Source organism: Eucyclogobius newberryi, unplaced genomic scaffold (genome assembly GCF_026437365.1).
Source record: "Eucyclogobius newberryi isolate DKJ021-1_F unplaced genomic scaffold, fEucNew1.0.hap1 SCAF_1, whole genome shotgun sequence".
NCBI lineage: Eukaryota > Metazoa > Chordata > Actinopteri > Gobiiformes > Gobiidae > Eucyclogobius > Eucyclogobius newberryi.
In genome coordinates this window covers 49981884-49995573 of record NW_027315723.1, presented here as the reverse complement: position 1 = coordinate 49995573, position 13690 = coordinate 49981884, and the positions used below count along the sequence as shown (strand labels likewise).

General features: G+C 34.5%; 1 protein-coding gene across 1 annotated transcript in view; it reads right to left on the bottom strand.

Moving 5' to 3' along the window:
- Positions 1-13690, bottom strand: part of mpp4b (MAGUK p55 scaffold protein 4b) — a 37817-nt gene that overhangs the window by 14474 nt on the left and 9653 nt on the right. The window contains exons 3-5 of the mRNA XM_072448351.1: positions 1409-1486; positions 527-610; positions 310-444 (exon numbers count right to left, since the gene is read on the bottom strand). Of these exons, the coding sequence (XP_072304452.1) occupies positions 310-444; positions 527-610; positions 1409-1486 (297 nt within the window). The remainder of the gene's footprint in view (positions 1-309; positions 445-526; positions 611-1408; positions 1487-13690) is intronic.

Here is a 13690-nt window from a genome sequence, read left to right as displayed (position 1 = left end):
GTAAGACCAGAGCAGTAAGACCAGAGCAGTAAGACAAGAGCAGTAAGACGAGAGCAGTAAGACCAGAGCAGTAAGACCAGAGCAGTAAGACAAGAGCAGTAAGACGAGAGCAGTAAGACCAGAGCAGTAAGACCAGAGCAGTAAGACAAGAGCAGTAAGACGAGAGCAGTAAGACCAGAGCAGTAAGACCAGAGCAGTAAGACCAGAGCAGTAAGACCAGAGCAGTAAGACCAGAGCAGTAAGACCAGAGCAGTAAGACCAGAGCAGTAAGACCAGAGCAGTAAGACCAGACGGGAAGTGGACACTGACCAGAGGCTGCTTGTTCTTGACCAGGCACACGATCCGAGTAGCTTCCTCCTCCTCGTTGGGCAGCTCCTCTGGCAGAGCGGGCAGCACCGGATCATAGGCCTTCTGCGCTACTGAGTCGTGAGCCGATAGGACAGCCTGGGACATCGGGGGCAGTGGACACAGAGAGGACAGTGAGAGGATGACATGCACTTCACAGAGAGGACAGTCGGGGCTGTACCTGGAGGTGTGGCTGTCTCATAAGTCGATACAGTTCTTTGGCGTCTTCAGAACAATCCTGCAGCGCTCGGATCTCGATTAACACCTGTGGACGGGACAGGACGACGGGACAGGACGACGGGACAGGACGACGGGACAGGACGACGACACAGGACGACGGGACAGGACGACAGGACAGAGGACGACGGGACAGGACGACAGGACAGGACGACGGGACAGGACGACAGGACAGGACAACGGGACATGACGACGGGACAGGACGACGGGACAGGACGACGGGACAGGACGACGACACAGGACGACGGGACAGGACGACGGGACAGGACGACGGGACAGGACGACGGGACAGGACGACAGGACAGAGGACGACGGGACAGGACGACGGGACAGGACGACAGGACAGGACAACGGGACAGGACGACGGGACAGGACGACGGGACAGGACGACGACACAGGACGACGGGACAGGACGACGGGACAGGACGACGGGACAGGACGACGGGACAGGACGACGGGACAGGACGACAGGACAGAGGACGACGGGACAGGACGACGGGACAGGACGACAGGACAGGACAACGGGACATGACGACGGGACAGGACGACGGGACAGGACGACGGGACAGGACGACGACACAGGACGACGGGACAGGACGACGGGACAGGACGACGAGACAGGACGACGGGACAGGACGACGGGACAGGACGACGACACAGGACGACGGGACAGGACGACGGGACAGGACGACGAGACAGGACGACGGGACAGGACGACGGGACAGGACGACGGGACAGGACGACAGGACAGAGGACGACGGGACAGGACGACGGGACAGGGTCAAACATGAGCGGAACCTTCTCAGAGACTGTGAGACGCACTAACCTGAAGGGACAGTCCAGAGGCCGAGGGCAGCGCAGGAGCCAGGGACCTGCTGGTGTAACTCTGCAGACATTCATACACCTGCAACAGAAACATATATGAAGCAGTATATGAAGTGGTATAGGAAGCAGTATATGAAGCAGTATATGAAGTGGTATATGAAGCAGTATATGAAGCAGTATATGAAGCAGTATATGAAGCAGTATATGAAGTGGTATATGAAGCAGTATATGAAGCAGTATATGAAGCAGTATATGAAGCAGTATATGAAGTGGTATATGAAGCAGTATATGAAGCAGTATATGAAGCAGTATATGAAGCAGTATATGAAGCAGTATATGAAGTGGTATATGAAGTAGTATATGCAGTATATGAAGCAGTATATGAAGCAGTATATGAAGTAGTATATGAAGCAGTATATGAAGCAGTATATGAAGCAGTATATGAAGCAGTATATGAAGTGGTATATGAAGTAGTATATGCAGTATATGAAGCAGTATATGAAGCAGTATATGAAGTAGTATATGAAGCAGTATATGAAGCAGTATATGAAGTATATGAAGTAGTATATGAAGCAGTATATGCAGTATATGAAGCAGTATATGAAGCAGTATATGCAGTATATGAAGCAGTATATGAAGTAGTATATGAAGCAGTATATGCAGTATATGAAGCAGTATATGAAGTAGTATATGAAGCAGTATATGAAGCGGTATATGAAATATATGAAGCAGTATATGCAGTATATGAAGCAGTATATGAAGCCGTATATGCAGTATATGAAGCAGTATATGCAGTATATGAAGCAGTATATGAAGTATATGAAGCAGTATATGAAGTAGTATATGAAGTATATGAAGTATATGAAGCAGTATATGAAGTATATGAAGCAGTATATGAAACAGTATATGAAGCAGTACATGAAGCAGTATATGAAGCCGTATATGAAGTATATGAAGCAGTACATGAAGTATATGAAGTAGTATATGAGGCAGTATATGAAGTAGTATATGAAGCAGTATATGAAGTAGTATATGAAGTATATGAAGCAGTATATGAAGCAGTATATGAAGTATATGAAGCAGTATATGAAGCCGTATATGAAGCCGTATATGAAGCAGTATATGAAGTAGTATATGAAGTAGTATATGAAGCAGTATATGAAGCAGTATATGAAGCAGTATATGAAGTATATGAAGCAGTATATGAGGCAGTATATGAAGTAGTATATGAAGCAGTATATGAAGTAGTATATGAAGTATATGAAGCAGTATATGAAGCAGTATATGAAGTATATGAAGCAGTATATGAAGCCGTATATGAAGCCGTATATGAAGCAGTATATGAAGTAGTATATGAAGCAGTATATGAAGCAGTATATGAAGCAATATATGAAGCAGTATATGCAGTATATGAAGCAGTATATGAAGCAGTATATGAAGCAGTATATGCAGTATATGAAGCAGTATATGCAGTATATGAAGCAGTATATGAAGTATATGAAGCAGTATATGAAGTATATGAAGCAGTATTTGCAGTATATGAAGCAGTATATGAAGTATATGAAGCAGTATATGAAGTATATGAAGCAGTATATGCAGTATATGAAGCAGTATATGAAGTATATGAAGCAGTGTATGCAGTATATGAAGCAGTATACGCAGTATATGAAGCAGTATATGAAGTATATGAAGCAGTATATGAAGTATATGAAGCAGTATATGCAGTATATGAAGCAGTATATGAAGTATATGAAGCAGTATATGCAGTTTATGAAGCAGTATATGCAGTATATGAAGCAGTATATGAAGAATATGAAGTATATGAAGCAGTATATGAGGCAGTATATGAAGTAGTATATGAAGCAGTATATGAAATAGTATATGAAGTATATGAAGCAGTATATGAAGCAGTATATGAAGTTCATGAAGCAGTATATGAAGCCGTATATGAAGCAGTATATGAAGTAGTATATGAAGCAGTATATGAAGCAATATATGAAGCAGTATATGAAGTATATGAAGCAGTATATGCAGTATATGAAGCAGTATATGAAGTATATGAAGTATATGAAGCAATATATGAAGCAGTATATGAAGTATGTGAAGCAGTATATGCAGTATATGAAGCAGTATATGCAGTATATGAAGCAGTATATATGAAGCAGTATATGAAGCAGTATATGAAGTATATGAAGTAGTATATGCAGTATATGAAGTGGTATATGAAGCAGTATATGAAGCAGTATATGAAGCAGTATATGAAGCAGTATATGAAGCAGTACATGAAGCAGTACATGAAGTATATGAAGTAGTATATGAAGCAGTATATGAGGCAGTATATGAAGTAGTATATGAAGCAGTATATGAAGTAGTATATGAAGTATATGAAGCAGTATATGAAGCAGTATATGCAGTATATGAAGTATATGAAGCCGTATATGAAGCCGTATATGAAGCCGTATATGAAGCCGTATATGAAGCCGTATATGAAGCCGTATATGAAGCAGTATATGAAGTAGTATATGAAGTAGTATATGAAGTAGTATATGAAGCAGTATATGAAGTAGTATATGCAGTATATGAAGCAGTATATGCAGTATATGAAGAAGTATATGAAGTATATGAAGCAGTATATGAAGTATATGAAGCAGTATTTGCAGTATATGAAGCAGTATATGAAGTATATGAAGCAGTATATGAAGTATATGAAGCAGTATATGCAGTATATGAAGCAGTATATGAAGTATATGAAGTATATGAAGCAGTATATGAAGTATATGAAGCAGTATATGAAGCAGTATATGAAGTATATGAAGCAGTATATGAAGCCGTATATGAAGCCGTATATGAAGCAGTATATGAAGTAGTATATGAAGTAGTATATGAAGCACTATATGAAGCAGTATATGAAGCAATATATGAAGCAGTATATGAAGCAGTATATGAAGCCGTATATGAAGCAGTATATGCAGTATATGAAGCAGTATATGCAGTATATGAAGCAGTATATGAAGTATATGAAGCAGTAAATGAAGTATATGAAGCAGTATTTGCAGTATATGAAGCAGTATATGAAGTATATGAAGCAGTATATGAAGTATATGAAGCAGTATATGAAGTATATGAAGCAGTATATGCAGTATATGAAGCAGTATATGAAGTATATGAAGCAGTATATGCAGTATATGAAGCAGTATATGCAGTATATGAAGCAGTATATGCAGTATATGAAGCAGTATATGAAGTATATGAAGTATATGAAGCAGTATATGAAGTATATGAAGCAGTATATGAAGCAGTATATGAAACAGTATATGAAGCAGTAGATGAAGCAGTATATGAAGCCGTATTTGAAGTATATGAAGCAGTACGTGAAGTATATGAAGTAGTATATGAAGCAGTATATGAGGCAGTATATGAAGTAGTATATGAAGCAGTATATGAAGTAGTATATGAAGTATATGAAGCAGTATATGAAGCAGTATATGAAGTATATGAAGTATATGAAGCAGTATATGAAGTATATGAAGCAGTATATGAAACAGTATATGAAGCAGTACATGAAGCAGTATATGAAGCCGTATATGAAGTATATGAAGCAGTACATGAAGTATATGAAGCAGTATATGAAGCAGTATATGAGGCAGTATATGAAGTAGTATATGAAGCAGTATATGAAGTAGTATATGTAGTATATGAAGTATATGAAGCAGTATATGAAGCAGTATATGAAGTATATGAAGCAGTATATGAAGCCGTATATGAAGCCGTATATGAAGCCGTATATGAAGCAGTATAAGAAGTAGTATATGAAGCAGTATATGAAGCAATATATGAAGCAGTATATGAAGTATATGAAGCAGTATATGCAGTATATGAAGAAGTATATGAAGTATATGAAGTATATGAAGCAATATATGAAGCAGTATATGAAGTATGTGAAGCAGTATATGCAGTATATGAAGCAGTATATATGAAGCAGTATATGAAGCAGTATATGAAGTATATGAAGTAGTATATGCAGTATATGAAGTGGTATATGAAGCAGTATATGAAGCAGTATATGAAGCAGTATATGAAGCAGTATATGAAGCAGTATATGAAGCAGTATATGAAGTAGTAAATGAAGCAGTATATGAAGTAGTATATGAAGTAGTATATGAAGCAGTATATGAAGCAGTATATGAAGTATATGAAGCAGTATATGAAGTATATGAAGTAGTATATGAAGCAGTATATGCAGTATATGAAGCAGTATATGAAGCAGTATATGAAGCAGTATATGAAGTAGTATATGAAGCAGTATATGAAGTAGTATATGAAGCAGTATATGAAGCAGTATATGAAGCAGTATATGCAGTATATGAAGCAGTATATGAAGTAGTATATGAAGCAGTATATGCAGTATATGAAGCAGTATATGAAGTAGTATATGAAGCAGTATATGAAGCGGTATATAAAATATATGAAGCAGTATATGCAGTATATGAAGCAGTATATGAAGCCGTATATGCAGTATATGAAGCAGTATATGCAGTATATGAAGCAGTATATGAAGTATATGAAGCAGTATATGAAGTAGTATATGAAGTATATGAAGTATATGAAGCAGTATATGAAGTATATGAAACAGTATATGAAGCAGTACATGAAGCAGTATATGAAGCCGTATATGAAGTATATGAAGCAGTACATGAAGTATATGAAGTAGTATAAGAAGCAGTATATGAGGCAGTATATGAAGTAGTATATGAAGCAGTATATGAAGTAGTATATGAAGTATATGAAGCAGTATATGAAGCAGTATATGAAGTATATGAAGCAGTATATGAAGCCGTATATGAAGCCGTATATGAAGCAGTATATGAAGCAGTATATGAAGCAGTATATGAAGCAATATATGAAGCAGTATATGCAGTATATGAAGCAATATATGAAGCAGTATATGAAGTATATGAAGCAGTATATGAAGTATATGAAGCAGTATATGCAGTATATGAAGCAGTATATGAAGTATATGAAGCAGTATATGCAGTATATGAAGCAGTATATGCAGTATATGAAGCAGTATATGCAGTATATGAAGCAGTATATGAAGTATATGAAGCAGTATATGAAGTATATGAAGCAGTATATGCAGTATATGAAGCAGTATATGAAGTATATGAAGCAGTATATGCAGTATATGAAGCAGTATATGCAGTATATGAAGCAGTATATGAAGTATATGAAGTATATGAAGCAGTATATGAAGTATATGAAGCAGTATATGAAACAGTATATGAAGCAGTACATGAAGCAGTATATGAAGCCGTATATGAAGTATATGAAGCAGTACATGAAGTATATGAAGCAGTATATGAAGCAGTATATGAGGCAGTATATGAAGTAGTATATGAAGCAGTATATGAAGTAGTATATGTAGTATATGAAGTATATGAAGCAGTATATGAAGCAGTATATGAAGTATATGAAGCAGTATATGAAGCCGTATATGAAGCCGTATATGAAGCCGTATATGAAGCCGTATATGAAGCAGTATATGAAGTATATGAAGCAGTATATGCAGTATATGAAGCAGTATATGAAGTATATGAAGTATATGAAGCAATATATGAAGCAGTATATGAAGTATGTGAAGCAGTATATGAAGCAGTATATGAAGCAATATATGAAGCAGTATATGAAGTATGTGAAGCAGTATATGAAGCAGTATATATGAAGCAGTATATGAAGCAGTATATGAAGTATATGAAGTAGTATATGCAGTATATGAAGTGGTATATGAAGCAGTATATGAAGCAGTATGTGAAGCAGTATATGAAGCAGTATATGAAGTAGTACATGAAGCAGTATATGAAGCAGTATATGAAGTAGTAAATGAAGCAGTATATGAAGTAGTATATGAAGTAGTATATGAAGCAGTATATGAAGCAGTATATGAAGTATATGAAGCAGTATATGAAGTATATGAAGTAGTATATGAAGCAGTATATGCAGTATATGAAGCAGTATATGAAGCAGTATATGAAGCAGTATATGAAGCAGTATATGAAGTAGTATATGAAGCAGTATATGAAGCAGTATATGAAGCAGTATATGAAGCAGTATATGCAGTATATGAAGCAGTATATGAAGTAGTATATGAAGCAGTATATGCAGTATATGAAGCAGTATATGAAGCAGTATATGAAGCGGTATATAAAATATATGAAGCAGTATATGCAGTATATGAAGCAGTATATGCAGTATATGAAGCCGTATATGCAGTATATGAAGCAGTATATGCAGTATATGAAGCAGTATATGAAGTATATGAAGCAGTATATGAAGTAGTATATGAAGTATATGAAGCAGTATATGAAGTATATGAAGCAGTATATGAAACAGTATATGAAGCAGTACATGAAGCAGTATATGAAGCCGTATATGCAGTATATGAAGCAGTATATGCAGTATATGAAGCAGTATATGAAGTATATGAAGCAGTATATGAAGTAGTATATGAAGTATATGAAGTATATGAAGCAGTATATGAAGTATATGAAGCAGTATATGAAACAGTATATGAAGCAGTACATGAAGCAGTATATGAAGCCGTATATGAAGTATATGAAGCAGTACATGAAGTATATGAAGTAGTATATGAGGCAGTATATGAAGTAGTATATGAAGCAGTATATGAAGTAGTATATGAAGTATATGAAGCAGTATATGAAGCAGTATATGAAGTATATGAAGCAGTATATGAAGCCGTATATGAAGCCGTATATGAAGCAGTATATGAAGTAGTATATGAAGTAGTATATGAAGCAGTATATGAAGCAGTATATGAAGCAGTATATGAAGTATATGAAGCAGTATATGAGGCAGTATATGAAGTAGTATATGAAGCAGTATATGAAGTAGTATATGAAGTATATGAAGCAGTATATGAAGCAGTATATGAAGTATATGAAGCAGTATATGAAGCCGTATATGAAGCCGTATATGAAGCAGTATATGAAGTAGTATATGAAGCAGTATATGAAGCAGTATATGAAGCAATATATGAAGCAGTATATGCAGTATATGAAGCAGTATATGAAGCAGTATATGAAGCAGTATATGCAGTATATGAAGCAGTATATGCAGTATATGAAGCAGTATATGAAGTATATGAAGCAGTATATGAAGTATATGAAGCAGTATTTGCAGTATATGAAGCAGTATATGAAGTATATGAAGCAGTATATGAAGTATATGAAGCAGTATATGCAGTATATGAAGCAGTATATGAAGTATATGAAGCAGTGTATGCAGTATATGAAGCAGTATACGCAGTATATGAAGCAGTATATGAAGTATATGAAGCAGTATATGAAGTATATGAAGCAGTATATGCAGTATATGAAGCAGTATATGAAGTATATGAAGCAGTATATGCAGTTTATGAAGCAGTATATGCAGTATATGAAGCAGTATATGAAGAATATGAAGTATATGAAGCAGTATATGAGGCAGTATATGAAGTAGTATATGAAGCAGTATATGAAATAGTATATGAAGTATATGAAGCAGTATATGAAGCAGTATATGAAGTTCATGAAGCAGTATATGAAGCCGTATATGAAGCAGTATATGAAGTAGTATATGAAGCAGTATATGAAGCAATATATGAAGCAGTATATGAAGTATATGAAGCAGTATATGCAGTATATGAAGCAGTATATGAAGTATATGAAGTATATGAAGCAATATATGAAGCAGTATATGAAGTATGTGAAGCAGTATATGCAGTATATGAAGCAGTATATGCAGTATATGAAGCAGTATATATGAAGCAGTATATGAAGCAGTATATGAAGTATATGAAGTAGTATATGCAGTATATGAAGTGGTATATGAAGCAGTATATGAAGCAGTATATGAAGCAGTATATGAAGCAGTACATGAAGCAGTACATGAAGTATATGAAGTAGTATATGAAGCAGTATATGAGGCAGTATATGAAGTAGTATATGAAGCAGTATATGAAGTAGTATATGAAGTATATGAAGCAGTATATGAAGCAGTATATGCAGTATATGAAGTATATGAAGCCGTATATGAAGCCGTATATGAAGCCGTATATGAAGCCGTATATGAAGCCGTATATGAAGCCGTATATGAAGCAGTATATGAAGTAGTATATGAAGTAGTATATGAAGTAGTATATGAAGCAGTATATGAAGTAGTATATGCAGTATATGAAGCAGTATATGCAGTATATGAAGAAGTATATGAAGTATATGAAGCAGTATATGAAGTATATGAAGCAGTATTTGCAGTATATGAAGCAGTATATGAAGTATATGAAGCAGTATATGAAGTATATGAAGCAGTATATGCAGTATATGAAGCAGTATATGAAGTATATGAAGTATATGAAGCAGTATATGAAGTATATGAAGCAGTATATGAAGCAGTATATGAAGTATATGAAGCAGTATATGAAGCCGTATATGAAGCCGTATATGAAGCAGTATATGAAGTAGTATATGAAGTAGTATATGAAGCACTATATGAAGCAGTATATGAAGCAATATATGAAGCAGTATATGAAGCAGTATATGAAGCCGTATATGAAGCAGTATATGCAGTATATGAAGCAGTATATGCAGTATATGAAGCAGTATATGAAGTATATGAAGCAGTAAATGAAGTATATGAAGCAGTATTTGCAGTATATGAAGCAGTATATGAAGTATATGAAGCAGTATATGAAGTATATGAAGCAGTATATGCAGTATATGAAGCAGTATATGAAGTATATGAAGCAGTATATGCAGTATATGAAGCAGTATATGCAGTATATGAAGCAGTATATGCAGTATATGAAGCAGTATATGAAGTATATGAAGTATATGAAGCAGTATATGAAGTATATGAAGCAGTATATGAAGCAGTATATGAAACAGTATATGAAGCAGTAGATGAAGCAGTATATGAAGCCGTATTTGAAGTATATGAAGCAGTACGTGAAGTATATGAAGTAGTATATGAAGCAGTATATGAGGCAGTATATGAAGTAGTATATGAAGCAGTATATGAAGTAGTATATGAAGTATATGAAGCAGTATATGAAGCAGTATATGAAGTATATGAAGTATATGAAGCAGTATATGAAGTATATGAAGCAGTATATGAAACAGTATATGAAGCAGTACATGAAGCAGTATATGAAGCCGTATATGAAGTATATGAAGCAGTACATGAAGTATATGAAGCAGTATATGAAGCAGTATATGAGGCAGTATATGAAGTAGTATATGAAGCAGTATATGAAGTAGTATATGTAGTATATGAAGTATATGAAGCAGTATATGAAGCAGTATATGAAGTATATGAAGCAGTATATGAAGCCGTATATGAAGCCGTATATGAAGCCGTATATGAAGCAGTATAAGAAGTAGTATATGAAGCAGTATATGAAGCAATATATGAAGCAGTATATGAAGTATATGAAGCAGTATATGCAGTATATGAAGAAGTATATGAAGTATATGAAGTATATGAAGCAATATATGAAGCAGTATATGAAGTATGTGAAGCAGTATATGCAGTATATGAAGCAGTATATATGAAGCAGTATATGAAGCAGTATATGAAGTATATGAAGTAGTATATGCAGTATATGAAGTGGTATATGAAGCAGTATATGAAGCAGTATATGAAGCAGTATATGAAGCAGTATATGAAGCAGTATATGAAGCAGTATATGAAGTAGTAAATGAAGCAGTATATGAAGTAGTATATGAAGTAGTATATGAAGCAGTATATGAAGCAGTATATGAAGTATATGAAGCAGTATATGAAGTATATGAAGTAGTATATGAAGCAGTATATGCAGTATATGAAGCAGTATATGAAGCAGTATATGAAGCAGTATATGAAGTAGTATATGAAGCAGTATATGAAGTAGTATATGAAGCAGTATATGAAGCAGTATATGAAGCAGTATATGCAGTATATGAAGCAGTATATGAAGTAGTATATGAAGCAGTATATGCAGTATATGAAGCAGTATATGAAGTAGTATATGAAGCAGTATATGAAGCGGTATATAAAATATATGAAGCAGTATATGCAGTATATGAAGCAGTATATGAAGCCGTATATGCAGTATATGAAGCAGTATATGCAGTATATGAAGCAGTATATGAAGTATATGAAGCAGTATATGAAGTAGTATATGAAGTATATGAAGTATATGAAGCAGTATATGAAGTATATGAAACAGTATATGAAGCAGTACATGAAGCAGTATATGAAGCCGTATATGAAGTATATGAAGCAGTACATGAAGTATATGAAGTAGTATAAGAAGCAGTATATGAGGCAGTATATGAAGTAGTATATGAAGCAGTATATGAAGTAGTATATGAAGTATATGAAGCAGTATATGAAGCAGTATATGAAGTATATGAAGCAGTATATGAAGCCGTATATGAAGCAGTATATGAAGCAGTATATGAAGCAGTATATGAAGCAATATATGAAGCAGTATATGCAGTATATGAAGCAATATATGAAGCAGTATATGAAGTATATGAAGCAGTATATGAAGTATATGAAGCAGTATATGCAGTATATGAAGCAGTATATGAAGTATATGAAGCAGTATATGCAGTATATGAAGCAGTATATGCAGTATATGAAGCAGTATATGCAGTATATGAAGCAGTATATGAAGTATATGAAGCAGTATATGAAGTATATGAAGCAGTATATGCAGTATATGAAGCAGTATATGAAGTATATGAAGCAGTATATGCAGTATATGAAGCAGTATATGCAGTATATGAAGCAGTATATGAAGTATATGAAGTATATGAAGCAGTATATGAAGTATATGAAGCAGTATATGAAACAGTATATGAAGCAGTACATGAAGCAGTATATGAAGCCGTATATGAAGTATATGAAGCAGTACATGAAGTATATGAAGCAGTATATGAAGCAGTATATGAGGCAGTATATGAAGTAGTATATGAAGCAGTATATGAAGTAGTATATGTAGTATATGAAGTATATGAAGCAGTATATGAAGCAGTATATGAAGTATATGAAGCAGTATATGAAGCCGTATATGAAGCCGTATATGAAGCCGTATATGAAGCCGTATATGAAGCAGTATATGAAGTATATGAAGCAGTATATGCAGTATATGAAGCAGTATATGAAGTATATGAAGTATATGAAGCAATATATGAAGCAGTATATGAAGTATGTGAAGCAGTATATGAAGCAGTATATGAAGCAATATATGAAGCAGTATATGAAGTATGTGAAGCAGTATATGAAGCAGTATATATGAAGCAGTATATGAAGCAGTATATGAAGTATATGAAGTAGTATATGCAGTATATGAAGTGGTATATGAAGCAGTATATGAAGCAGTATGTGAAGCAGTATATGAAGCAGTATATGAAGTAGTACATGAAGCAGTATATGAAGCAGTATATGAAGTAGTAAATGAAGCAGTATATGAAGTAGTATATGAAGTAGTATATGAAGCAGTATATGAAGCAGTATATGAAGTATATGAAGCAGTATATGAAGTATATGAAGTAGTATATGAAGCAGTATATGCAGTATATGAAGCAGTATATGAAGCAGTATATGAAGCAGTATATGAAGCAGTATATGAAGTAGTATATGAAGCAGTATATGAAGCAGTATATGAAGCAGTATATGAAGCAGTATATGCAGTATATGAAGCAGTATATGAAGTAGTATATGAAGCAGTATATGAAGCAGTATATGAAGCAGTATATGAAGCAGTATATGAAGCGGTATATAAAATATATGAAGCAGTATATGCAGTATATGAAGCAGTATATGCAGTATATGAAGCCGTATATGCAGTATATGAAGCAGTATATGCAGTATATGAAGCAGTATATGAAGTATATGAAGCAGTATATGAAGTAGTATATGAAGTATATGAAGCAGTATATGAAGTATATGAAGCAGTATATGAAACAGTATATGAAGCAGTACATGAAGCAGTATATGAAGCCGTATATGAAGTAGATGAAGCAGTACATGAAGTATATGAAGTAGTATAAGAAGCAGTATATGAGGCAGTATATGAAGTAGTATATGAAGCAGTATATGAAGTAGTATATGAAGTATATGAAGCAGTATATGAAGCAGTATATGAAGTATATGAAGCAGTATATGAAGCCGTATATGAAGCAGTATATGCAGTATATGAAGCAATATATGAAGCAGTATATGCAGTATATGAAGCAATATA